Source organism: Micromys minutus (assembly GCF_963924665.1).
Source record: "Micromys minutus genome assembly, chromosome: 9".
Classification (NCBI taxonomy): Eukaryota; Metazoa; Chordata; class Mammalia; order Rodentia; family Muridae; genus Micromys; species Micromys minutus.
The window spans coordinates 63,970,721-63,997,634 of NC_137978.1; the positions used below are offsets into that span (position 1 = coordinate 63,970,721).

General features: G+C 49.9%; 2 protein-coding genes across 2 annotated transcripts; one reads left to right on the forward strand and one right to left on the reverse strand.

Annotated features, from left to right (window-relative positions):
• Positions 1–204: 204 nt before the first annotated feature.
• TAS1R1 (taste 1 receptor member 1) lies at positions 205–10,499 on the reverse strand (the record flags this gene model as incomplete). The annotated part of the gene is made up of 6 exons (XM_080921365.1): positions 205–1,136; positions 3,025–3,145; positions 3,412–3,624; positions 4,006–4,767; positions 7,090–7,396; positions 10,306–10,499. 6 exons carry the CDS (start codon positions 10,497–10,499, stop codon positions 205–207), a joined length of 2,529 nt encoding a protein of 842 aa, XP_080777491.1.
• Positions 10,500–11,478: 979 nt separating this feature from the next.
• NOL9 (nucleolar protein 9) lies at positions 11,479–26,046 on the forward strand (the record flags this gene model as incomplete). The annotated part of the gene is made up of 12 exons (XM_080921368.1): positions 11,479–11,931; positions 12,879–13,098; positions 13,375–13,502; positions 16,731–16,866; positions 16,984–17,071; positions 17,514–17,611; positions 18,999–19,160; positions 19,911–20,211; positions 20,862–20,973; positions 23,011–23,188; positions 24,116–24,249; positions 24,568–26,046. 12 exons carry the CDS (start codon positions 11,479–11,481, stop codon positions 24,700–24,702), a joined length of 2,145 nt encoding a protein of 714 aa, XP_080777494.1. The 3' UTR covers positions 24,703–26,046.
• Positions 26,047–26,914: the final 868 nt, after the last annotated feature.

The following is a 26,914-nucleotide window of genomic DNA, read 5'->3' on the forward strand; positions in this document are numbered from 1 at the left end:
ACCGGAAGAGCAGCCAAGAAGCCACACACACACACACAAACACATGTCACGTTTTTATTGCATTGGATTCTTCTGTGTGCTTATACATCGCAAGCCGTGGATGAGCTCTCCCAGACACCTCAAGCTCTCCGCCCTACTGGACCCTCCACCTTCAGCACAAGAAGGGAGGCTTCCCGTCTGCCCCTTCCCAACAGTCCCAGCGGATCAGGTAGTGCCGCAGCGCCTTGTGTAGTCTTGGATGGAGGCCTGAAAGTGTTCTGTATTGTTGAGTTCTGGACGGCAGAGAATCACATAGCACTTGGGGAGGAAATAGCCGCTGAAGCCGCCACTCAGACTGGTCAGCCCTGCCAGCATATTGACCGCAGGCAGGTAGCTGCCTTGGTAAATGCTGGCCATGGTGAAGAAGGCGATCCAGGATACGAAGTTGAGGAGCAGGCTGAAGGTGACACATTTGGCTTCGTTATAGTTCTCTGGCAGTTCCTTACCCAGGTAGCTGCAGACAAAGGTGCAGGTGGAGAGGAGAATATTGTGCGTGAAAGCCACCAGGAAGCCCACAGAGTTGACCTCTGTGCACTCAAGAATCACCAGATGGGGGAAGCGCTGGTATTCCCTGGTGGGCCGTGGGGTCCACATTACAAGCCACATGAGACAGATGAGCAAATGGACCGCGGAGCTGACAATGACGAATAGACCGGCACCATGGTTTTGGGCCCAAGTGTGGTAGAATGTGGGTACCTTGGTAGAAAACTTGAAGATGATGACCAGTTGGAAGGAGCGGATTGTCAGGCAGGAAAGGAAGGTGGCAAAACCGAGAGAAAAGAGAGGCTGACGCAGCAAGCACGTGGGCACCGTGGGTTCCCCGAAGAAGCTATAGAAGCTGCAACTCCCGGCCACCAGGGAACCCAGCATGAGGAAGCACAGCCTACCCCCAGCTGACCTCACTACAGGCGTGTGAAGATGCCAGGCAAACAGGCCAGCAGTCCCAACCAGCAGTAGCAGTAATAGCGTGTTAGCTGCTAATAGCACCAAAGAGATGGGTTCATGCCAAGCCAAGAACTCCACGGTGCGTGAGAAGCAAGTTGTGCTGCCCTCGGGTGCCCACTCTTCCGTTCCACAAGGCTGGCAGGTGTGGAGCTCTGGAAGGGAAGACAAGGTTTCTGAGAGCCAGGTGAGAGGAAGAAAGGGAAGGTGGGGAAGGGAGGTCTAGGTCTTTCAGGCCTGCAAGACTCTGGGAGAGTTGTACCTTGGCAGGCAGGTTTTTGGAGCCATAGTGAGAGGCTGAGCTTAGAACAGCTAGAGGCTTAGCACGTCCTCAAAGGGGTGTGCTTGTTTGGCTCAGGATCCCAAAGGGGGTTTGCAAACACAGAGCTTTACGCAAGTAGCTCTTGCTACTGAGGCTGTGAGTTGGTAAGAGGGACCAGCTCAAGAGGAACCAGTTCAGCTTTCTTTTTTTCTTCTTCCAGAGCTGAGGACCGAGCCCAGGGCCTAAGCACTCTACCACTAAGCTAAATCCCCAATCCTAGCCCCACTCCCCCCCATCTTTTAAGATTTATTTATTTATTATGTATGTGTGTGTGTGTGTGTGTGTGTGTGTGTGTGTGTGTGTGGTGTGTTCTGCCTGCATGTATCCTGCTGGCCAGAAGAGAGCACCAGATCCCATTTCAGATGGTTGTGAGCCACCATATGGTTGCTAGGAACTGAACTCGGGACCTCTGGAAAATCGGTCAGTGCTTTCAACCTCTGAGCCATCTCTCCAGCCTCCCCCCCCCCCCAAGAGCAACCAGCTTTAACGATAAGATATTTTCTTCTCTCTCTGCAAGATTTCCATTGACCAGGTCCACCTTCTGAGTTTGTACTCCAAGATATCCGAGTCCTGACTCCCTCTGGTGATGGACAATAGACACTCCTATCTCCACAGAGATATTGAAAGGAAAGAATGCAACCCCCCCCCCAAGCTCCAAGCTGAGTTCATAGCCCCCTACTGTGCTCTCTGCCCTCCACTTTGAGTCAATGAATGGGGCACACTAGCTTCTTTCTGATATAAACTTGCTAGCATGTGAGTTTAATTCAAACCATCCAAGTACTTGACTCCTTGGCACAGGGAAGGGGATTCTTATAAACAGCACAGCAGCGCTCTGTCTGTTTGAATAAAGAAGTTGCATTTAGGAGCAGATCTGCAGGAGCTGGTGGGTGTGGAAGCAGAGCTCTAACATAGAGGACACATCAGGGCCTGAGACTTCCAGATTCCTGCCCAATCAGAATTCAGCCCAGTGGCAAGTGTCCTCCAACCTGAACCCAACTGGTAGTTTGAATATGCTTGGCCCATGGCCATGGCACATTAGGAAGTGTGGCCTTGTTGGAGGAAGTGTGTCACTGTGTAGGCGGGCTTTGGGGTCTCCTATGCTCATGTGTGGAAGAAAGACCCTCCTGGCTGCCTTCAGATAAAGGTGTAGAAGTCTCAGGCCCTTCTCCAGCACCAAGTCGGCCTGAACACTGCCATGCTTCCCACCATGATGGACTGAACCTCTGAACCTGTAAGCCAGCTCCAGTAAGATGTTTGCCTCTGTAAGCATTGCCTTGCCTCTCTCCTTCCTCTCTTCTCTCCTCTTTCTGGCTAGCTGTTTGTCTCTGTCTGTCTGTCTGTCTGTCTGTCTCTCTCTTTCTCTCTCTCTCTCTCTCTCACACACACACTCTCTCTCACACACACACCCCCCCCCCACACACACACACACTTCTCTCTCCCTTCCTATGACCACTTTCTTGGCCTCAGTCCTTGGGGCCAAGTGAACTTTCCTGAGAGCAGATTCTCAATAAACCCACTTTTTTTTTTTTTTTTTTTAAGAGTTGCCTTTAAAAAAAAAGAGAGAGAGAAGAAAAGATGTAGATGTCTCTTCACAGCAATGGAAATCCTAACTAGGACACTAACTGACAAACCAGTGAGCTGGAAGCCAAGTTCCAGGGCCCTTGGGTGGTGGAGCACTCGCTTTGGATGCTGGAGCACCCACCCTCTTGCTGTTCACTCACCACTCATGTTGAGGAAGGTCCCAGCTTCACAGGGCACACACTCAAAGCAGCAATGGTGAGAACCCACCACCACCCTGTGGTGCCCTGCCAGACAGTCCGTGGTACACACTGACGCAGGCACCTGTTAGAAGCCACAGTGATTTGCAGTCAAGGGACAGCTAGCTCCCAGTGGGGACAGGGACGAGACATCTGTGCTGCCACCCTCCAGGTTCACTGTCAGAGCACAGTCTGAGGTCAGCTGGGCCAGGATCCAGCCGGGCCTCCCCGGCAGGACTGCAGACCTGAGTAGCCTAATATGTGGGACCCCTGTCCTGCTCTGGGTAGACATCACTCCCCAGGTTCTGGTAACACAAAGCAGTCATCCTGTGGGCTACCACGTCCCATTACCTGATTGCTCTTCCCGGGCCACTGGATTTTTGTCTTATTTATGTCTAGATGAACTGGAGACAGTGAGGCAGAGCCAATGACCTCAAAGGTCCATTCTGGTCCATTCCAGTCCCAGGCAATGATGTCATAGTAACCTAGAGTGTCCCCGTTGTCGTCAAATGCCACAGTGTTCTTATGTAGAAGAAAATTCACCTTGTAGAGCTGCTGCAGAAGCTGGAACAGACAGATGTCATGGAGCCACCACAGACCACACTGACCCAGGCAGCCCAGGAACCAAGCAGGGTTCTCCAGTGCTTCTGTCCTGGATGGCTCCAACCCACCTAAAAGGCCGGGTTCCTTCCGGCAAACTAGTCTCACTTCTGGAGCTTCCCTTGACCCCTGACCAGCCTCCTCTAACAAAGGACTCTTCTGTAAACACTATTGGCCTTTGACCTCCCTGGGGCATGCATGGTGGGAGAAGACAAAGCTGAAAGAAGTGGAAGGTTTCTCTGAGAGACACCAGCCCGCTACTGATTGTCTCCTCAGGTACTCGGTGCACCCATACAGCCAGGACTGGACGCTCCCGATGCCGATGCCTTGGCTGGAATCTCTTACCTGCCAGGGGTAGACTGGGCCTCTAGAGCATGTCTCAGAGCTACATCCCAGGAGCTGGTGGAGGCCATGGGCCACAGCATACACAGCCTCATACACATTGTAGGCAGCACTCATGGAAAAGGCCCCAAGCATGGGCATGTCACTTGTCGTGAAAGTGTGGCACTCCCGGCACAGCTGGTTAGTGCTGCACCAGGACCCCTGTAGGCAAGCCCTGGGAGCAGCCGGTACAGCCCTGACGTAGGACTCTTCAAACTCCTTCAGGCCAGGGATTTGTCTCTGCGGGATGGCCACTCCCAGCACCATCCCAATGCTCTGAATCCCAGGCACACTGGTGATGTACGTGGAGATGGCCCAGTCTTCTGAGGCGATCCACACTTTGCCGGTCAGGTTGGCCAGCACCACGGACCTGAAGAACACTCCAGCCAGTTGCCGGTTAGAGAAGACCACGACCACGGTGGTCCTGGCTCGAGCCAAATGCTGCATCATGTGCTGCATTCTCAGGTCACCTACCTGGGCAGAGAAAGGCACGATGTCCTTGAAGGCAATGCAGATGCCCCGTGGCGTGGCCAGCTCCTCCAGTGCCCGTATGCCCAGCTGCCCATAATCGCCGTAGCTGCCGATGAGTGAGATCCAGACCCACCCAAAAGTCTGCAGCAACTGCAGTATGACCTCCACCTGGTGCTTGTCGCTGGGGATGGTCCGAAGGAAAGACGGGAACTTCCACTTTGCACTGAGTATCACGCTGCTTGCCTCATAGCTCACCTGCAGGGAGGGGTTCCATCCAGTGGGGGTCCCAGCAGCATCAACCCTCCCCCACAGTGCCCACCCAGGATAGGGAGGATGCAAAGGGGACAGGCCTCTCTAGGGGGTTCCACAAGTGTGGGGATCTGCCGGACAGACAGACAAAGGGGCCAACGGACAGGACAAGCCATGCTCTCTCGGCCGTAGGTCCTCGGCATGAATAGGGCAGGGCAGGCAGGGGACCTTAACTCTCCCGTCCTGCACACTGGGGGAGTTCAGGTTCCCTCTGAGAAATAACATATTCAGATCAAGTTTGAGGAGTACATCTCTAATTAAAGTGAAGGATGTTCTGGAGATGTTCAGTGGAGCCAGAGGCTGATGAAATCACTTGTATGAGGGATTTGGACACATTACTCTCAAAGGTGAAAGGTTTAACCAGGTAGGACCAGTAATTCCAGCTCTTAGGAAGAGGAGGGAAGAGATTCAGGAGTTCAGAGCTGCTCTGGGCTGTGATTCTGGTACATGGGCTACATGAGGCTCTGTCTCAAAAAGCCAAGAAGATGAAAGGCTGACTCTGAAGGGAAACCAGACTTCAATGGTGATCTAGAAACTGGCAGTAAAAACCCAAGGGGGGCCCACGTATGCCATGGCAAGGCTGAAGAAGGAAAGTGGGTGACGGACTCGCGCTTACAAGTCAGAGCGCCAGGTCTCCATGGCCTGCAAGGAACTTCAGGGAAGAGGAGACCAGGGAAATACCAAATACCTGATGCCTCAAGGGCAAAAGCACCTCCCTAGAGATGGAGAGAGAGCAGCTGAACGAAAAGATGGGTGGAGAGGACATGAAGCCAAGGACAGCGCCATGCAAGGAGCCAGTGGGCAGGCAGACATGTCACAAAGGAACCATGCAGGATAAGGGACTGACAAGCGCTTGTTTGGTTTGTAGCTCTGCAAGGTAGGTACTCCTGCTACAGCTGGATCAAGTGAGGACCGAATCCAAAACCGAGGCACAAAAGGAAGAGCCAAAGAAGCTACACTAGAGCATTCTAGGAAATCCAATGGCAAGAGGCAGTGTACTGGCCGGTTTTGTGTCATCTTGATACAAGCTGGAGTTATCACAGAGAAAGGACCCTCAGTTGAGGAAATGCCTCCATGAGATCCAGCTGCAAGGCATTTTCTCAAATAGTGACCAAGGGGGGAGGACCCAGCCCATTGTGGGTGGTGCCATCCCTGGCCCAGCCCATTGTGGGTGGAGCCATCCCTGGGCTGGTAGACCTGGGTTCTATAAGAAAGCAGGGTGAGCAAGCCAGGGGAAGCAAGCCAGTAAGTAACATCCCTCCATGGCCTCTGCATCAGCTCCTGCTTCCTGACCTGCTTGAGTTCTAGTCATGACTTCCTTTGGTGATGAACAGCAATGTGGAAGTGTGAGCTGAATAAACCTTTTCCTCCCCAACTTGCTTACTGGTCATGATGTTTTGCGCAGGAATAGAAACCCTGACTAGGACAGGCAGGGAAAGCCAGGAACATGCGCACAGGGGATGGAGAAGAGGGATCCCTGTCTCCTTTACTGCTGAACACAGCAGGGGACCAGGCTTAGGGCAGTACTGAGTCACCAAGGAATAGCAAGGAAGAAAAGGCATGCCAGCCAGTGATACCGTGTCTGGTGTGGGAGGTAGAGGGTGTTTGGATAACGAAGGCAACAAGGGAGCCTTTGGACTGAGGAAAGTCACAGAAAGTGAGTGCTAGCTAGCAACACTTCCAAAGGAGGGCCAGGTGTAGTGGTGTGGGCCTTTAATTCCAGCTTTTGTGAGGCAGAGGCAGAAGATCTCTGAGTTTGAGACCAGCCTGGTCTATATAGTGAGTTCCAGGACAGCCAGAGCTACATAGTAAGGCCCTGTCTCAAAACAAAAGAAAAAAATCTTTCTTTTTTTAAAGATTTATTTATTCTATATAAGTACACCTGCAGCTGTCTTCAGACACCAGAAAAGGGCATCAGATCCCAATACAGATGGATGTGAGCCACCACCATGTGGTTGCTGGGAATTGAACTCAGGACCTCTGGAAGAGCAGCCAGTGCTCTCAACCACTGAGCCATTCATTTCTCCAGCCCAGAGGGTGGGGGGATAAAAACTTTAAAGGATGGGTTTTCCCCATGATGGCTGAGGCAGAAGTCTGAAAGCAGAGAGGCAGACAGGAAGATTGGGCAGTAGCAATGGCAGGCAGGATGCCTGCAGCCTTTCCTAGGGAACAGGGGCTGTTGGGACATCAAGGGGTGGCGGCCTAGTCTCAGAGAGGATGGCAGCTCCCATTGCCCTCCACCCTAGAGATCCCTGAGGCTCAGCTTACCAGGGGCATCAGAAAAGGGCCCAGCAGGGCAGCTGTAGTGACAGCATGGTCAGTGTTGTCAGGCCCGATGAAGGCCACCACCTTGGAGGAATGGTTTCGAAGGTCTCTCTGCATCTCTAGGTGGCCAGTCCCTTGCAGGGCAAGCACCCTCAGGGTGGCATACACATTGGCAGACTCTGAGCACACATCATACAGTTCATACCCCAGGGTGATGTTGGGAAGCAGGGCTGTGGAGTTGTTTATCTCCTCAATGGTGAACCGCATGGCCTGGAAGAGGTGGTAGCCATGGCCATTGAAGCTGTCAGGCCTGTAGTGAAAGCCGGGTGAGAACTGAGAATGTAAAAGCCCCAGCCCCCATCCCCCATCCTTTCCCCACCCCCTGCCTCCCACATCCTAGGCAAAGGAAGCTCTGAGGTTTCTGTCCAAACCAGCACCAGTCTGAAACGCCTGGCCTCAGGTTCTCAGAACTGAGACCACCACACATTACAAAGTGCAGTGTCTTTGTTGAACATACAAAGTTTTCTGCTCTTACAGGAACATGGTGGTTTAACAAAGGAAAACGAAGACCTTTCCTTCTTGGCTGCTGCTGTTCTATAGCTTGGAAGCCTCGGATCAGTGTGTCTTCAGATTGGATGGAGGGAGAACGCTAGATTACCCAAGCGTCTGGCCCAGTGATTTTTTTAGGCGTGGCAGTGGGACAGACTTTCCAATAATTTCTAAAATAGCCCTAAGCGTGCCTTTGCCATTCATACTGTATATTTGAGGTAGTGTCCTCAGCAGTCAATATACTAACTCTGAAAAAATTCTGTGTCCAGAGGTGCCAAATAATCAGCTGAGATTTAAGTAAAAAATAAACAAATACATTCATCTTATTAGTATGCAATAGTCTTTTCTTTTTTCTTCTTTTCTTTCTTTTTTTTTTTTTTTCAGACACAACGTTAGTATGTAGCCCTGGATGGATGGCCTGTGACTATGTAGACCAGGCTGGCCTAGAACTATCCACCTGTCTCTGCCTCCTCAGTGCTGGTATTAAAGGTGTATATGGCCATGCCCAGACATCTATCTATTTTGAATACCTAAAGTCATGTTAAAAATTCTCAGGGGGCTGCAGCTGGAGAGATGGCTCAGAGGCTGAAAGCACTGACTGCTCTTCCAGAGGTCCTGAGTTCAGTTCCCAACAACTACATGGTGGCTCACAACCATCTGTAATAGGATGTAATGCCCTCTTCTGGCACGCAGGTGTACATGCAGATAGTGCTCATACATTAAATATAATGAAACCTTTTTAAAATCCTCGGGGTACCGGCAAGGTAGATTAGTGGTTGAGAGCACTGACTGCTCTTCCAGAGGTCCTGAATTCAAATCCCAGAAAACACACAGTGGCTCACAACCATCTGTAATTCTAGTGCCAGAGGATATGATGCCCTAAGACACTCAGATACATTTTATATGCAAAATACCCATACATACAAAAATAAATCTTTAAAAACCTTTTCCAGATAAAAGTTGCCATGAACAAAAAAGTTTAAGAAACCCTGCTCTAAAGAAACAAGGTTAACACATACTCCGCCCCACCCCCAGCCTCAAGCATGTAGAAACAAGCACAGGGGAGGATTACTTTACAGAACTAGTTCCCATGACAGTATGGGGCTGGACAGTCAGCTGAGTCTGAGGACAGACAGATACTCTGATCCATCCCAGGGCCTCAGTCTTCTCTCTGAAGGCCTTAAATGGATGGTGTGAGGCCCATTTACAGCCCATGGGCAAGCTCTCTCACGCAGCTTACCAGTGTAAATGTTAACCACACCAAACACACACTTTTGCAGTAACCTCTGAACTGACATTTAAGCCAGCAACTTGAGGCGCCATCTCTTGGTCAAACTGACTTGTAAAATTAGCTATCACACCTGCCTCGCATGGCTCAACCCAGGATGTGAGTTTTGGTAACTGTTGTCACCAGGGACAGGAGACTGAGGATCTGACACAAAAAGCATGTGTCCATCTGCCCTGCTTCCCAGCTCTCTACCTTTTTAAAGAGGTCCTCCCCCTTGTGTCTGTCACCTGTGTCCCCAGAGTGGGTTGAGAGGCTCATGGCCTCCTCACCGTAAGTCCTTCAGTTACCTGAAGCCAGTTTCCTTTTTTTTTTATTTTTTTTTTATTTTTAAGATATATATATATATATATACACTGTAGCTGTCTTTTATTTATTGTATATAAGTACACTGTAGCTGTCTTTTATTTATTGTATATAAATACACTGTAGCTGTCTTCAGACACACCAGAAGAGGGCAGGCATCAGATCCCATTACAGATGGTTATGAGCCACCATGTGGTTGCTGGGAATTGAACTCAGGACCTCTGGAAGAGTAACCAGTGATCTTAACCTCTGAGCTGTCTCTCCAGCCTGAATCCAGTTTCCTTGTTTCCTTTTGGGAACCTGTCTTTCAAGGCCAAGATTTCTCCCCCCAGCTTCCTATCTGCTGCTCTTAGGCCTAGTTCTCACAGGCCAGGGGTTCCAGAACCACACGTCCTAGCCAGCAGTCGGGCAGTGCCAGCACTCTGAACCTCCCTTCCCAATGTGAGCCTTGCATAGACTGCAGGCATTCATCTTGGAAAGGAAACTGACGGGGAACTCCACTGCCCAATGGAGAAAAGCCAGAGACTTGAATAGAGTTACAACCCACTGGAACAGCACAAACACAAGCATATATGATAGTATAAATAATAATACACAGGGGCTGGAGAGATGGCTTAGTGGTTAAGAGCACTGGTTACTCTTCCAGAGGTCCTGAGTTCAAATCCCAGCAACCACATGGTGGCTCACAACCATCTGTGTTGGGATCCGATGCCCTCTTCTGGTGAGTACTCATATACGTGACTAAATAGCAGAATGGATGAACTGTCAGCTCTCAGCTTGACTTCAGTCATTAACTCAGGCTGCTGAGGAGTGGCCAGCTCAGAGGTGAGCAGAGCTAAGGGAGAGTCTCTCTCACAGGATTTTCTAGCCTTGGCTGACCTTGAACTCTCTGTGTAGCCGAGGATGACCTTGAACTTGAGATCTCATCTCCCAGAGATTATATGTATTACTAATGCCTTACCCACCAATTCCAGCCGATATGGTACTTGAGCCTAACTAAACCCAGAGCCTCACATATAAGCCCCAAACCGACACATCCCCAACCCACCAAGTGACAGCTCTGGCTGGCCCCTACTTACCTGTCACAACTTGTCACCAGAGGTCTGTGTCTCATCTCCAGACAGTCACCATGGAGGGAGAACAGACCTGCAAGGAGGAAGTCCCCAGGGAGACTGAAGCCCTGAGAAGACTCTGTCCTTTGGCAACTGAAAGCCCAGCAGCAAGCAAAGGCAAGCTGCAGGCCCAGCAGCAGGTGCGCTGCCCACAAAAACATGCTGGCCAGATGTCCCTCTGCCCAGCATGGCTGAGCACACCTCTGCCCAGGGCTGCTTAAATACAAGGAATGACAGCTGCCCAGAAGCTTCATAACTTGGTGCCCTTGAAAGGGGTGGGACTGGAGGCCAGCTGTGGAAAGGCTGTTTGTTGGCCTTCCGGGCTGTGGTCTCCGTCAGGAACTGGGCAGGGCCAGGACATGGATGGAAACCAGGTGGATCCCTGAGACCCCTCCTCTGGACGGTTGTGGTTTCTGTCCTTGCTCTGGCTCACCTGTCTCAGGAAGGGAGTCCTGCTAGTTTTCAGGGTGGAGAGGGAGGACTGGGGCACTGAAGGTCAGGGTTACTATCACGGAGCTAGTTTATTTTGTTTGTTTGTTTTTTAAGTGTTCCCTTGCTCTGTTGCCCAGGCTGGCTTTGAACTCCAGGGATCAAATCTTCACAGGAGTAGCTGACAGCCCTGCGGGCTTATGTCAGCAAGAGTTACAGAACATAGTAAACCTCTGTAGCAAACTTGAAAGCAGGCTTTGTGGTTACCCCAGTATTCAGACATTCAAAGTGTGAGCTAATCATCGTGGTTTAACCTTGTTGTCCAGGATTGTTCCCATCCGCCAGAAGACAAATGTATGCAAACCCAACATACACAAATGGACCGAATTTGTTTTAAAATGCCAATCCTGAAGGTTTTTTTTTTCTGCAGAAAGAAAAAAAAATCCCAGGTGGATTTCCTGAGAGGTGGCCTGGTGGTTAAACCCAGGGGGGGTTGGCTCCCCTGTCTCCAACAGGCCAAGATGGACATTTGCATAATGTAAATGGGTCCCCGAGTGGGACCTCCAAGCTTCTCTCCTGGCAACCCAGGGTTTGATGATGTGTTGCAGAAACTGGCCAGGAGGGGGCGCCGGCAGCCCCGCACGTCTTCCGCTGAGGGCGGGGCGACGCGGTCTCGCGAGATCGTCCCTCCAGAGGGGTTCCGGGCCAAGCATGGCGGAGTCGGAGGTGATGCTCCGGCGGGTCCCGAGCCGCTCCTCCTGGCAGCGGGTCCGGAAGATCCGGCCCCACCTCCTCCTCAGCCGTCGGGGCCGTCGCCGGTTTGGGGTCCTGACCCGGGGTGAGCTGCGGCGCCTGCGACGGCGGCTGCTGCGGGCACACGGGCTGGGCGGGGACTGGAAGCTGGGTGTCCCCCCGGGCGCGCACGTGGCGGCAAAGTGCAAAATCCGGGCCCGCAGCCGGCCGGCGCCCTGCAGCCAACCCACGCCGAGCGACCCGCCCGCGCCCTGCACCCAGCTCGGGTCCTGCAGCCTGCTCAATCCCCGCAACCACTCCACGCCCCAGAGCCGGTCCGGGCGCCCTGTCCGAAAGGTGTCGCCGAACGTCACCCAGCCCGCGCGCGACCTAGGCTCGGGCCGCGTGTTGCTGATGCTGCCGCCGGGAGAGGTGAGTCGTCCGCGAGGCGCTGTTGGTGATCGGACTATTACGGTCCCCGCCCTTGTCCTCGGGATGCAGGTTCGGGTGCAAGACCATCCTTATCCTCCTGCTCCGGAGCCTGGAGGCCTGACAGCTGTGCTCTCCTAAGCAAATTACTGGGACGGATTTACTGGCACTTGAGCCGCCAGTGTTCCTGATGTTCGAAACCTTTTAACATCCCTATCTCTCACGGGAGTGACAGTTGCCATTTCTTTCCTGAGTTTATGGGCCGAAAACACAAAGTAAGTAACGAGCTAGAGGTCAGACAGTAGCAGGGCAGAGCCAGGAGTCAAACGGAGGCAGTCTGACTCGGGTCTAGGACTTTACCCCTCTTATGTCCAGAAGTGAAGCCTGAGGAATTGGAGACTCTGGAATGCTGTGAGCCTTTGTAGGCATCGGGTGTGAGAGTGTGTTGGGAGCTGCAATGTAGGTACTGTGTTTAGGGTTAGGTTAAAAACCTGACAGATGTTGGGTTACTTAGTATGGCGTAGTTCGTTTATGTTTTGAATGTGTTCCGCCAGCATTTCTGTGCACGATGCCTGTGCCGTGTATTACAGAGCCTAGGAGTCTCTGAAACTGCAGAGAAGGTTGGGAGTCACCATGTGGGTGTTCAAGTAAAAACCAAGCCGGGGTTCTCCAGTAAAGTAGTCACTGCTTTTATCCAATGAGCAGCCTTTGCCGGCCCCTGTGCTGTGTAGTTTGATACTTAGAAATGGGTTTCCCTGTCAGGTGTGGCGACATGCACTCTGAATGCAGGTATGGTAGGATCTTAACGAAGGAACTTAGTTCTAGGACAGCCAGGGCCTTGAGGCCCTGAATTGAGAAAGAAAAATCATTTTGATAGGTGTTAAGGTGTTAGAGTTTTTCTGTCTTTAGTATCAGCATCCATAATTTTTTTTTTTTTTCTTTTCTGCTAGGGTTTTACTTTTAGTGGGATCTGCCGTGTGACTTGCATCTACGGCCAGTTGGAAATATACGGCTATATCATCAAACAAGGCCAGCCTCCCCAAGATGTCTTTTCTGTCTACACCCACTCTTACCTGACCATCAATGGGGTTCCGTACTCGGAACCTGAGAAAAGTGAGAAGGGGATCAGAAAGGAGATCCGGGCCCTGCTCAAGCCTTACACGAAGCTTGGTAATTGGCTTCCACTTTCTATATCGATTGAGGCTAATGATTCTAAGAGCTCCTTATGTTCTGGACGCTGTATTCAAAAGTCATGGAGTATCTCTTAAGTTATTAAAGTTGAAGCTAGTAGGTTGCAGACTTGGATCAGGTGTCTCCGCCCAGATGTGGAAAGATCAGCTGTACCTCGAGATGCTCTTGACAGCCTAGAGCTTAGCAGTTGGGGTGAGACCCTGCAGTATCTGGAATTGTCGCTGTTGCTGAGGTGCCTTCCTCTTCTCTTTGCAGATGACAGAAACTGGGTTGTACGGTATTTTCCTCCTCTGGGCTCCATTCTGATTCTGGAACGGCTGCAGACTCGTCTGGTGGACTTCCTGAAGACTTTTAAGTGCTCCTCGTACGTGCTCCTGCAGGAGGTAAAGCCAGTGCTCCTTGATCCTTTGCACCAGAGCAGTCAGCTGAAAGGCTCTGTAGGGACCTTTCTCAGAATGATCGTTCCCTCTGTCCTGTGATCGAGATAGGTGTCCCGGGGAATGGCATGTGTTATCAGGAGATAGTCTATATAGAGAGATGTATCATGGGTGAAACACTTGCTGAACAACCTGACAGATGTGTTTCCTGTCCCGGGCAGGAGCGGAGTGTTTCTGAGTGTTGTTCTCTGATCTCACATATGAGGCAAGGTGTACACTCATGTAGGCGCTCACAGGATGTTTATCTGGAACGTGTTCCCTCTGCTTCCTTGGTTTCATTGCCCAGGAGAACTCACCGCTTTATGAAGAAGAGACACCCAGTTGCACATGTCGGATAGGCAGTGCATGGGAGAGTGCAGTTATGAGAAGAGGGTAGGGCTGTGCATTTGGGAGCTGCAGAGGGGAGGGTATCTGAGAGCACAAATGAGCAGAGAGAGAGAGAGAGAGAGCACCCTGGTGTAGCCTCCGAGGGGAGGATGTGAGGTATGGGCAGTGTCCCTTCAGAGGTAGTTAAGGTACAGAAGTTACAGAGGAGTCTGAGGTTGGGGACATTTCCAGTCTAAGGTGGTCTGAGAAAGGCACATGTAAAGGCTGAGGATCTGGACAAGACAGGTTTCAGTAGATTCAGAGGGAGGGTCTCATGGTGAGGTCAAGAGGCTGGAGGAGAGAGCTGAAGGGCTCAGAAGAAAAGGAAGTGAAGCGGAGGCTCCAAGCTAAGCGGGATGGAGCCAGAGTTCAGCAATACCTTTGTGAAGGGGAATTCTGAAACAACCTGCTTGAATGAAAGATGGTGGAATGAAAGACGAGAAGAGAGAGGCAGGGAGAGGTGAGGGTGCTGAGAGGGGAAGCCCCCAGGACCTGACACCTTGGGAGGAACAAATAGTTCTGTGTATGTGTGTAGAGGTGTGTGTGTGTGTGTGTGTGTGTGTGTGTGTGTGTGTGTGTGTGAATATCCAGAGGATACCTTACGTTTTGTTACTCCGGCGTTGTCTTTTGAGACAGAGTCTCTGGCTGGCCTGAAGCTTGCCAAGTAGGCTGGTTGGGTGGGTGGTGGGTGGGTGGGTGGCATTTACAGCCTGTGTTTGCGCCTCCCAGGTCATGGGTTACCAGATAGATGTTTGTTTTGTTTAAATTGTGTTTTTATTTTTATTTTATCTATCATTTATTTAGAGACATGGTTTCTCTGTGTAGCCCTGGCAATCCTGGGACTCACTCTGTAGACCAGGCTGGCATTGAACTCACAGAGATCCTCCTGCCTCTGCCTCCCAAATCCTGGGAGTAAAGATGTGCTCTACCACCAACAGGCTTTAAATACTTATTAAGAAAATTTATTATGTTGTGTGTATGTGAGTATTTTGCCTGTATATGTGCATGTGTCCCTTGTGTGTGCCTGGTGGTGAACTTCCATGTAGGTGCTAAGAATCAAACCCCAGTCCTTTTACAAGAACAGCCCCCCACCCCCTTATCTCTCTCTGTCTCTCAATGTTTTTTATTTGTTTGTTTGTTTTTTTCCTTTGGGTAGCCTTGACTGTCCTGGAACCCCACTCTGTAGACCAGGCTAGCCTTTAAAGCTCTTTCTCTGTTGGGACTAAATGGCACTCAAGATGGCCTTTCCTTTTTTGTTTGTTTGTTTTTTGAGACTTGCTATTTTCTTGGGACTTGGGTTGTTCTCAACCCTTTAAATGCTAATGTTAATCTTGGTATAGTGGTGCATACCTTTAATCCAAGAACTCCGGTGGCAGAGGTCGGAGGTCGGAGGATTTTTTGTGAATTCAAGGTCAGCTTGGTCTACTTTGGGCAGCCCAGACTACAGAGAAACATTGTCTCAGAAAAAACAGACAGACAACCAGTCAATCAAACAATAGGTGTGTGCTTGCTAAGATTACTAGTGTGCAACAGCTGTCCCACAGGCAGCTCATGTGCATAGTAGCAGAGGCCGGCACACGCTGCAGTCCTCTCATAGCCTTCGAGTCCTGGTGTGGGAGCAGAGGGGCGGCCTCAGTTGCTGTGAGGAAAGAGTGGGTGATTGGGAGTGATTGGTTGTGGGCGTGCTGCTGGGATTGTTGTTTCAGGATTTAATGTGTGCAAAGCCTCTGTGGAGGACAGAGGTGGGGTCCACTCTGCATGGATGATGGGAACAGAGCTTCGGTCTTCTGGAGAAGCTAAATGGGATTGCATAGGTTCTACTACGGTGGCTCATGTGGTTAAGTTTTTATTCTTTCTTTGTGCACAAATGCTCGTGTGGAGGCCAGAACTTGATGTAGAATGCGATCTTCAGGTTGTGCCCGAGGCCCACATACAGGGGAGGACTCTGGCTGAACCTGGGGCCTCCAGTTGCTGCTCTTCCAGTTTTTCCCAGAGTTCCCATCTCTGCTTCCCAAGTACTGGGATTACAAGCAGCCTCCACATCTCCTTAGCTCTTCATGGGCACTGGGGATTTGAACTCTGGTCCCAATAACTAGAGTTTCAGCACTGCACTATCTCCCTAGCCCTTTGTGTGATTGTATTCTGAGGAGTCTTTTGTTTCCATTTATATGTCTGTGAATCCCACATATTTTCAGACAGCATCAGATTCCTTGGAGCGCAGTTGATTGTGAGCTGTCGGACAAGGGTGCTGGGGACCAACCTCTGGTCTTCTGCGAGATCAGTGATCACTCTTAGCCACTAAGCCATCTCTTACGTTTTTACCCTCCGTAGGAGGGACTCTAGGAGTGTTTGATTACACTGAGCTGCTGGTTGCATGTGTTTGAGTGAGGTTCCTTCTCTGCATAGTGACATCTTTTCACCGGTGCCTCTCCGTCAGCAAGCACATGCCCTTTGTGGCTTCTGTCTGCTTCTGGCAGGCCTCAGGGAAATGCACACGGCCCTTTACTCTTCAGCTTTGTTTGCATCTGCTCTGGGTTCTTGTGTTTCATGGCCTCTGCTGAGCCTTCCCTCCATTTCCATGCCCACCTCATCTCTAGAGGGTGTGGGCTGTGGAAACAGACTTGCACTCAAGAGGGAGCCAGGGGCTGGTGGTGGGACGTGTGGTGAGGGTTGGATTTTGGGTATGAAGAGAAAGGAGCCGCCTTTTTTCCGTTTGTAACTCACAGCTCCATGGTGATTACTAACTTAGAAGTAAACAAATGCCTGCTAATTAAAAACGTCCCTTATAGTTCAGTTGTCACATTTCAGGACATTTCCGCTCGGACCAATGCCGAGTTTGTAGCTCTGAAGAAGATCGGCATCAGGAGACAGAAGAGGAAGAAAGGCATCTGCTTAAGTGAGAGCGGACTCTCTGCCCTGGAAGAGTTAGTCAGTGTGTCCTGTGGTGAGTGTTGCCTGCCGTAAATGCCGGTGTCCCCAAAGCCTCAGTCACTGCTCATAATTAGAGTCCTGAGGACTGGCTCACACCAGGACTCATTGTTTGTTTTACCTGCAAAAGTAGATGGCTGCCCTGTCATCCTGTTGTGTGGCGCTTGTGACATTGGAAAATCAACGTTCAATAGAATACTGATTAACCAGTTATTAAATAGGTAAGCTTGCTTGTGTTTTCATTGGTCACCTGGGCATGAAGTGAGATTCGAGTGGAGAAACTTGGTTTTGTTTGATCTTCTAAGGTGTGGTCTCGTGATTCTCCTGCCTCAGCCTCCCCAGTGCTGTGATTACAGGCATAAGCCATCATGCCCAGCTTGATGGGCAGACTTGAGTTGGGGGTTGTCGGCTGGCCTGAGTCCCTCATCCTGACAGCTCTGCAGAAGAAGGGAGCCTGGTCTGGATCTGTGCTGGTCAGGTGTTGTCCCCAAGCTCAGCACGGAGCCCTCCGTTCGTTTCCACAATACCTTGCTGTTGTGGGTGGCACCGTGGCCTTCACCTTTTGAAGTACAACAGCTACAAGGCCACACGGGGTGATGATACTTGTGTGTCACAAGTCGTCCCACAGAGGAAGGCTGGCTGAGATCTCTCTCTCTATTTCAGCATTCCCGGGGTTGACTATCTGGAATGTGATCTGGGGCAGACAGAGTTCACTCCTCCCGGCTGTATTTCTTTACTCAACATCACAGAGCCACTTCTGGGTATGTGTTACACGCTGCTTACTGTCTCTGGCTACTCACAAAATTCTGTACAAAATGAAAAATACGCAGTGAATCACTCTGCTGCTGGCTTCCACAACGAACTTGAGCATGTTTGTACTTTAGGAAATGGACATTTTATGTACATTTTAAAATATTTTTATGTGCATCATGTTTGACTTGCATGTAAATCTGGGGGTGTTGGATCCCTTGGAGATGGATTTGCACACAGATGTAAACTTGAGATTAAAGGCATGTGCCAGCAAGGCCTGGCTAAGTCCCTGATTTTTTTTAACTCTTTTCTTTTTTAACTGTTTTGAGGCAAGCTTTCTCTTTGTGTGTTCCCTGGCTGTCCTAGACCTCACAGAGACCCACGGGCCTCTGCCTCCTTTATGCTGGGATTAAAGCATTCATTATCAAGTTCAGCACACTGTTTTGTTTTTTTAATTTTATGTTTGCTTTTCTTTCTAAGATTTATTTCTTTATCTATATGAGTACACTGTCGCTGTCTTCAGACACACCAAAAGAGAGCACCAGATCCCATCACAGATGGTTGTGAACCACCATGTGGTTGCTGGGATTTGAACTCAGGACCTCCGGAAGGGCAGTCAGTGCCCTTAACCGCTGAGCCATCTCTTCAGTCCCAGTACACACTTTTAATCCCAACATTTTGGACAAGGCAGCTGGAACTCTGTGACTTCCAACACAGCAAATTCCAAGCAAGCCAGAGGTACACAGTAAGGGCCCCAAACCCCAAAGGGAAAGCCAGAGCTCGGCCTTGGTGGAAGGAACGTACACACTATCTCCAGTGTGATCTGACGCCCTCTTCTGGTGTGTTTGCAGACAGTGGCAGTGTGCTCATGCAAATAAATAAATCTTTAAAAATAGAAGTATATCCCACCACTCAGCATGGGATTATTGACGGTCATTAATTACATTTTCAATAGTCTGTCAGCCTTAAAATGTGCAGAGGTGCACACTTGTATCCCACGTACCTGGAACAAATACAGCCATGTTAGAACATGATTGGAATTCACTTACATACATGAAATTGGGGCTATTCTTGGTGGTTTGAGAATTCCTAATATCATTGTCAGAGTTGGCAGGGACACAAAATTTTGGTCACTGCTTTGTGGCCATGGCATGTTCACCTTAGCTTGGCAGGGCCTCAGCCCACGGATCTTGACCCCTGCAGTGTTTGCTGCACATTAGATGTTTACATTATGATTGATAACAACAGCAAAGTTGCAGTTACAAAGTAACAACAAAATTAGTTTTATGGTATGGGGTCACCTCCAAGGTGACTAGGAAGGTTGAGAGCACTGCCCTAGCGTGGATGTGTTGTAGGCAAGTGCTTGGTTAGTAACTGCTCCTGTTCTCATTTTCCTAGGACCCCCTTATACCCACCAGAGGAAGCCACAGAAGATGGTGTATTATGGGAAGACGAACTGTCACAATGAGTATGAGAACTACATTGAGATAGTAAAATACGTGTTCAGAGATTACAAGAGAGAATTCCCACTTGTCATCAACACAATGGGTTGGGTGTCAGGTAAGCCGTGTACACATGTCTACAGGGTGTGTTACATCTGTCCATGTAGACTGTAGTGTGTAGATGAGTGTCAGTGTGGGTAGCTTGTAGCTGAGAGCAGCCCTGAATGTCTGATCCTACCACAGGTTCCCATGCAGAGTGTAGGCATTTTTATGACTGCCCATCTCATGGGGTGCTGCGGATCAAACCCAGGACCCCTGGCTCCAACTTCAGGGCCTTGGATTGCTGCTTATTCTGTAGAGCAGATCTCTCATAAGCAGTACCTGTCAATAAAAAAGCTGATGGCCTATGAGCTGAGGCAGGAAATAGGAGGCGGGACTCTAGCAGGAAGAGACGGGATTCTGGGAAATAGTGAAAATAAGTGATTCAAAGGAAATGCTGAGGGAGACACTAAGAAAGAGCACGCTGGGACCGAAGGAGAGGTAACTAATCATGCAGAATAGTGAAGGAGTTAAATAAGCTGTGGCTCATCATTGAATGAGCCAAGGCTATGGCAGTGCATTTATTAATAAATAATTAGTCTCAGAGTCATCATTCTGGGAGCAGGGGCTTGAAGGGAAACCAATTAATATTTTTACATATTTCACCTTATTTATGTTTGTTTTTTAATTGATTTTTCTATTTTGTCGAATGCTGGGTGCAGTGTCCTTGGAGGCCAGAAGAGGGCAGCAGATTGATAGGTGTGCACATGCTGCCTGCCCTCTCTTCTGTTCAGTGCTTTACCTGTGCCTGTGGTGTCTTCCCTCACAGATGACGGGCTGCTGCTGCTTGTTGACCTGATCCGCGTGCTGTCTCCCAACTATGTCGTGCAGTTGTCTAACGATCGGTGCAAATCGGTGCCGATTCTCACTTCCGAATATGTGGAGCTCACAGATGGCCTGTATACAAAAAGCAAGATCCGAAGATACCGAGGTTTTGAAATTCCAGAATTTGGAGACAATTTGGAATTTGCTGATGAAGAAAAAGAGTCTAGTCCAGTTCCAGTCTTCACTGGACATATACTGTTAACTGTGCACTCAGAATTCTTAAGTAGTAAAAATGAGAAGAACAGGTAAGTGCACCCCCTGTAAGGAACACCATCCTGCTGCGGGCCAGCCGCTTTGCTCAGGTGTGAGTATCCTGGCGGCTTTGCGGATCATCCCAGCACTGGGGAGGCAGAGATGGGCATCGTGGATTCAAGGCTAGTCTATAGTACATTGTGAAGCCCTGTAAACAAAAAAAGAATAACCCTGTTAACCATGTAAGATTTTCAGGTTTATCATGACTACTTTTTAAGGAGAGTTGTTCCCAGTATGGAGGCAGGGCTTCTGATGCCGCTGCCAGTGCTAAGGAATCTTTAGGATTCCTGGTATTTGGAGGACTGTGTGTTGTCAAAGCAGGATTTTAGATGGAGATTGCTGTGTGTGTGTGTGTGTGTGTGTGTGTGTGTGTGTGTGTGTGTGTGTGTGTGTAGAGGTGTAGTACAGTCCATTTAACCAGGGTCTTGGACTTGTTGGCAGACCCTCCAAACTGAATCATATCTCCAACCCTATGGTTAAGAAATATCCTGAAAGAGCAAAGTCTAGTGTTACCTAATATATAGTGACATTGTTGTGGGTCGCTGTGACGCTGTTGTGGGTATAGTGTGCTGTGCTGTCGCTGTGACGCTGTTGTGGGTGTGGTTCTCATTATCTACTCCTGGTACTCTGCTCTGCTTTTCAGGGCCAAATACAACCGGATCTTTCGAGACTTGGCAGTGTTGGGCTACCTTAGCCAGATGATGCTTCCACTGCCAGAGCCACTTGGTCCTTTGCACAGCCTGACACCCTATCAGGTAATTGGAGCTGGTGGGCAAAATTATCTGATACTGATAAGATGCTTGTTCTGAGTCCTGGTGGGCACTTGTCTGCTCCTGTATTACTCTTTGCTCAATTCTCAAAACAGCCCTGTGGTGTGGGTTCTGATACTGTTCCCATTTCTCAGATGGGGAGACTAAGGAACAGTGAGGCTGGGTTGCCTGGAAGAAGATGCAGAGCTGGCGTTTGGTCCTTGACAGGCAGGCCTCAGTGTCTGTCATGCATTGTCATTTCATGACAGCTGTAAATTATCTGATCTGGTGGCCGCCCCACATTTGCACAACTGCATGGGGGTAGTACCTGATGTCTTAGGATGTCTCAGGATACTGTAGGACTCTCTGAGCCTTCCTGGCAGTACCTGGTACCTAGAGCACCTGCTGTGGCTTAGTTATTCCTGTCAGGTCTACAATGTGGAGCCCAGGGTGCTAGGAATTGCTTTGGGGGAAAACGTTATGTTAGGACCCAGGGTGGTGGAGTTAGTGTCATGTGATAGATTATGTTTGGTGGGATGACACTCAGCCTAAGCTTCAGGTTTGTGTCGCTTATAACAAGAGGTTAATTGGTCAGGCTTACTGTTTCAAAGGCTTTGAATATGGCGGCAAAGCAGACAGACTGACACACACACACACAGCATCAGCATTTTGTTTTTTAAACCAAGAAGCACTTGTTTGAAGACTAATAAGTAATGTCAGCATACATCTCTTCTGTAGAACAAGAGTCCCTGTGCTTTACACAGGAGGAAACCTGGGACATAGTTACCTGGATATGTCAAAAGAGTCCCCTGTGTTTGTGTCTGTAGGAGGTGGCTGAGTCCTAGAGCCTGTCCTCTGCTCTCCTACTTCTGAAGGGTAAAGTGGCCTGGAGCTGGGCTTTGCTACCTGTGGGTTCTCCCCTCCCACTGGAGATCCTTGAATCTGATTTCTTTGAGCAAGGCTACTGAGAAACCACAACCAGCCCCGCCTCTCAGGGCCTGGCACTTAGATAGCCTCTGAAGTCACACTCTCACAAACTTTCTGCAGCTGGCCAGCCACCCTCTCTGGGCATGAGGCAAATCATAGACTTTGGATAGTCCTAAGCAATCCCAGATCCCACATTTGGGATTAAACAAAAAATATATTCTTAAAATATTTCTGTGGATTTTTTTAAAGACACCGTAATTCCAGAATTGTCACTGCCCCAACCTGTGGCACATGTCTTAGATATGATGAAGCATGGAGGTGGCGGGAGGTTTGCTTCTAAAGAGAAGGGAACCAAGAAAGCAAGTTCACACTCAGCAAAGCATAGCCAGCAAATGCTTCAGACACAAGCTGAGCGGAGGTGGCTGCCAAGACCTACTGGGACATCCCTTCTCCCGCAGCCTCGGGGCCCCGTGACCTCTTGACCTTTCTGTCTCTTACGTGTCAGTATCTCCTTGATATCAACATACGGACATAATCTAGGAAGAAGGAAAGTGTAACCCAGGCTGCCTTGAACTTCGGGTCCTGCCTCTGCCTGCCATGTGCCATGAGTCGTGCCGCGCCCAGGGTTTTGTGGCACTGGGGATTAAGCCCAGGACTTCCATGGTGGGCCAGGACCCCATCAACTGAGCCATTTCCTAAATTGTGCTTTTAAAACCCTAGGTTTTGGCCGGGTGTGATGGCACGGGGAAGACAGACACAAGGTTGCTGGCGCTTGCTGACCAGGCAGTCTAGCTAAGTCAGCAAGCTGTAGGTTCAGTGAGAGAAGAAAGGGGAGCCTGGTGTGACCCCCTGCTGGGTTTGTTTTGAGGCAGCCTGGTCTACATATTGAGTTCCAGGTAAGCCTGGGCTACATAGTAAGACTGTCTGCAAAAGAACCCTGTGATCTCAGACAACCTAGAGAGTGCTGGAAGTGGCAAAGCCCACACTAACTTCTGACTACACATGTGTGTGCTCAAAGTATATATGTATGAACACATACGACATAGTTAAGGAGTCTCAGGGAGACCGGTCTTAAAGGAGAGGCTAATCAGGTGCACATTACGGCGTATTCTCCAGGTCCCCTTCACTGCCGTCGCTATCCGGATCACGCACGCAGATGTCGCACCTACACACATACTGTACGCTGTGAATGCCAGCTGGGTTGGCCTTTGCAGGATCGTGGACGATTTGAAAGGCTACACTCGGGGCCCCATCCTGCTTGCCCAGAACCCCATCTGTGACTGCTTGGGGTTTGGTGAGTGAACAGGGAGCAGTGCCTCCTACCCTGTCCTCTTCACTGGAGACAGCAGGCCTTCTGTCTGTACGCTGTATTATTTGGTGCCAGACAATCACCTGTCGCTGTAAAAATTAATGTCTCTTTGTTCATAGATGGCGGGTTTTGTTTTTGTTTTGTTTTTTACCTACATCACATTCTGTTAGCCTGTTTCAGTCCCTCACAGCTGAACATGGGACGTCCACATTCTTTAAATGGCACCGTCTTAAAATTTATTTTTGGCTAGGCATTGTGGCTCACTTCAAGAGGCACAGGCAAGTGGGTCTCCTGTTTGAGGACAATCTTGTCAGGTAGCAAGTTCTTGGACAACAAGAGCTTATAGACCCTGTCTCCAAAAAAAAGTCATTTTTTAAATTATGTGGTACGTTCACAGGAGCTCACATGGGAGTGTTTACATGAGTCCAGAGGCCTCTAGAGACCAGCAGTGTTGGCCTTCTAGAGCTAGCATTCCAGTTGGTTGTGAGCTGTCTGCAGGTGGTGCTGGGAGCTGAGTTTGGGTCTTATGGAGAGCAGCGAGCGCCCCTTCCCTTTTGGGCCACCTCCTCAGCCCTGCGACTGCACTTTGTATTCTGAAAGTAAAGCTCTGGAAATCGAGACTCCTTAATTTATTCCATGTGTCTGTGCTTCATGTCTGTCTGCATCATGTGTCTGGTGCCCTGAGGCCAGAACTGGGCATCAGACCCTACGGAGTAGAGGTGCTCGTCGCCATGTGGATCTAGAAATGGAACCTGGGTCCTCTGGAGTAGCAGCAAACGCTCTTAACTGCTAACCAAATATTCACCTGTAAAATTCAAAAGTTAAGCTTTTAATGTCAGCTTTGAGCTTCGAGTCCCTGTGGTTGACATGTGCAGCGTTGCAGAGTGGCTGACTCCGCGCTGTGTCTTGAAGGTATCTGCAGAGGCATTGACATGGAGAAGCGGATGTACCACATCCTCACCCCGCTGCCTCCGGAAGACTTAAAGACTGTGAACTGTCTGCTCATTGGCTCCATTTCCATTCCACATTGTATTTTCAAGAACCAGGTGAGTCCGCATAGAACAGGCCTCAAGAAACCTGGGCAAGTGAGACCGAGCTGACGGCCATGATCGAGGCAGTGGGTCCTTGGGGGGCATACGCTTTTTTCTTCCAGTTTTTGTTTATGTGCATTGATGTTTTGCTTGCGTGTGTGTCTGTGTGTCTTCTATCTTAGAGTTACAGACAATCTCTTGTGAGCTTCCATGTGCATGCTGGGATTTGAACTCAGGACCTCTGGAAGAGCAGTCAGTGCTCTTACCCACTAAGCCACCTCTCCAGCCCCTGGAGATGTAGTGTTTATTGTGTGTTTTGTATTTCCATTTCAGCCTGGGCCCGAAGGGACTGTTCCTTACGTCACCACAGACTATAATTTAAAACTTCTTGGAGCCTCAGAGAAAATTGGAGAGAGGGAGTATGGGAATGCTGTGCCGAGACACAAGTTACGGCAGAGAAGAAAATAGAGGCTGGGTGTGCAGAGACTTCGCCTGGATTCCGTGTCCCAGAGCTACAGTCAGCAGAGTGGGCTGTGTGGCTGTTGACCTCGTGCCCGTGCCCAGGGTTCCCATAACTGGGAAATGTGCTGTGTTAAGAGTGGTTCGAGCCCCTCCGTTTTCTTTTTTTTCCCTCTAAGACATGGAGGGTCTCATAGCTCAGACTGGCCTCAAGCTCTGGGCCCTCCTACCTCTGCTGTTCGAGGGCCACACCTCAGACCTGTGGTGATGCTGGCTGCAAGTAGTCGTCCGGGTGTGTGGAGCTTCCTGGAGCCCTGTAGAGCGGTGAAGAAAGCTGATGTCCTCAGGACAGAGACAGCCTTTCAGTTCTCCAAGGAAATCAGTCACAAAAGTAGGCCTAGAAACTGGGCAGCAGGCTGACCACGGGGTCTCAGCTGCAGCGCATGACAGCCTGGGACCTGAGCAGGCTCAGTGGACGTGAGTAAGAGGCTCACATTGAGCCATGTGAACCTTAGCAACCAGAACTTTAGCAACTAGCGGGCCTGATCCTTTGATGCCATCGAATCTCCCAGTGCTGTAATCACGTGTTAGAGAATTGCATTTCGTCTGTTACTTTCTGGGTCTTTTCGATCATCAGGCTTTATGTTGAAGAGTTTGCTCTGACATCCTGAAAGCCTCCAAGTTAATGGAGATCTTTGGTTCCTTAATTCTGGGGATGCTCTGCCTGACTCAGCCTGAGGCTGTAGAGACTGCGTGGGGCCCACCAGCCTGGAGTGGACACATGTATGCCTGGCTTGGGCAAACCTTTGCTATCAACGGATTTCTTCTAAGGACCAGAGGCCACTGAGGGTGATGTAATCAGTCATCTTTGTGGTTGCAAAGCAGGACCCTGAGGAGCTTCTCAGGCGGGCATGATGGATCTGTGAAGAAAGACTCCACCTTCACAGGATCATGAGAGACCAAGGCTGTGGAAGGCTTACACCACTATCTTCATCTCGTCTGTAGCCACAGGAGGATGGCTAGGCTCCTCTGCTTGGCACCATCTTTGTGGTGGCCTCAGCTTCTGAAGATCCCATCAGGAGGCCGAGCAGCTGCTTCTGGATTAGTCAGACTCTCTGGGGCTCACTAACTAGTCCCCACCCCACCCCCATCTGTGTCTCACTTGAGCTGGGGGTGAGCCTTTCTAGAGGGGAGGGGGCTCTTACTCTGCTGCTCAGGCAGATCTCTGGGCTCTGTTGATCCTCCTGCCTCTGCTTCCTGAGTGCTCAGATCACAGGTATTCGCCATCTTAGCCTTGCAGAGAGTTTTAAGGCAGCCTTTGTCACCTTTGTCCCGTTCCCCAGATCTTGTCTTCCCAATAATAAAGATCCTGAATCCAGTTTTCCCATCTGCATTTTCCTTTTTTTAAAAAAAAAATATTTAAACTTTATTATTTAGCTAGAATCAACAAAGTTAAAAATCACACCAGAACCAAACACTGGCCACAGCTTAATCTGTGTCCTGGTGGGAGTCACACTCTGAACACTGGCCTAGTTCCAGGGCCTTCATAGTTCCAGCTCAGGTTTCCCACTTCTGGTGCAGGCTGGATACCTCAGCCTTAAGACCTGGTTCAAAAGAATCTTCAGCTCAAACAGATTTTAGCACCAGCATGTGGACTTGGAATACTCTTCTGGGTCTTTCGGGTCTTCAGGAACTTTCATCCATGAGGGTTTCCATCGTAATTCCTGGCGAGGAACCCGTTTCCAGGGATGATAAAGTCAGGCTTAAACTTGAAGGCTTACATTAGCATTTTAAATGCTGACTTGTCAGTCCCCACCAGTAAGGACCCATGTCAGCAGTAGAGGGGGCTGTGGGCAATGGGCAGGTGCCTGTGGGAGCAGAGGCCGGTTTCCCAGTGGGGAGGTCTTGCTTTGGAAGCCTGGCTTTGGTGAGACCTGGAACAAGTGCAATTGTGGTGTCAGCATTTGGGACAAGGTTTCAGCTCTGCCATCTTTGTGGGGGTGGGGTGTGGAGACAGGATCTTGCTATGAACAGGCTGGCCTCAGACTCCTACACAATTCTGCCAGTTTCCCAAGTGCTGGTATCACAGTGTGTCCCGTGTGCCGTTTCTATTTAGATGGTCCATCCTGCTCCACTGTAGTCTTTACACACACTTCTTTAAGAACACTGTAGAACCGTGAGAAGGCAAACCCCAAGTTGCCAGTTCTATGGCTCCTTAGAG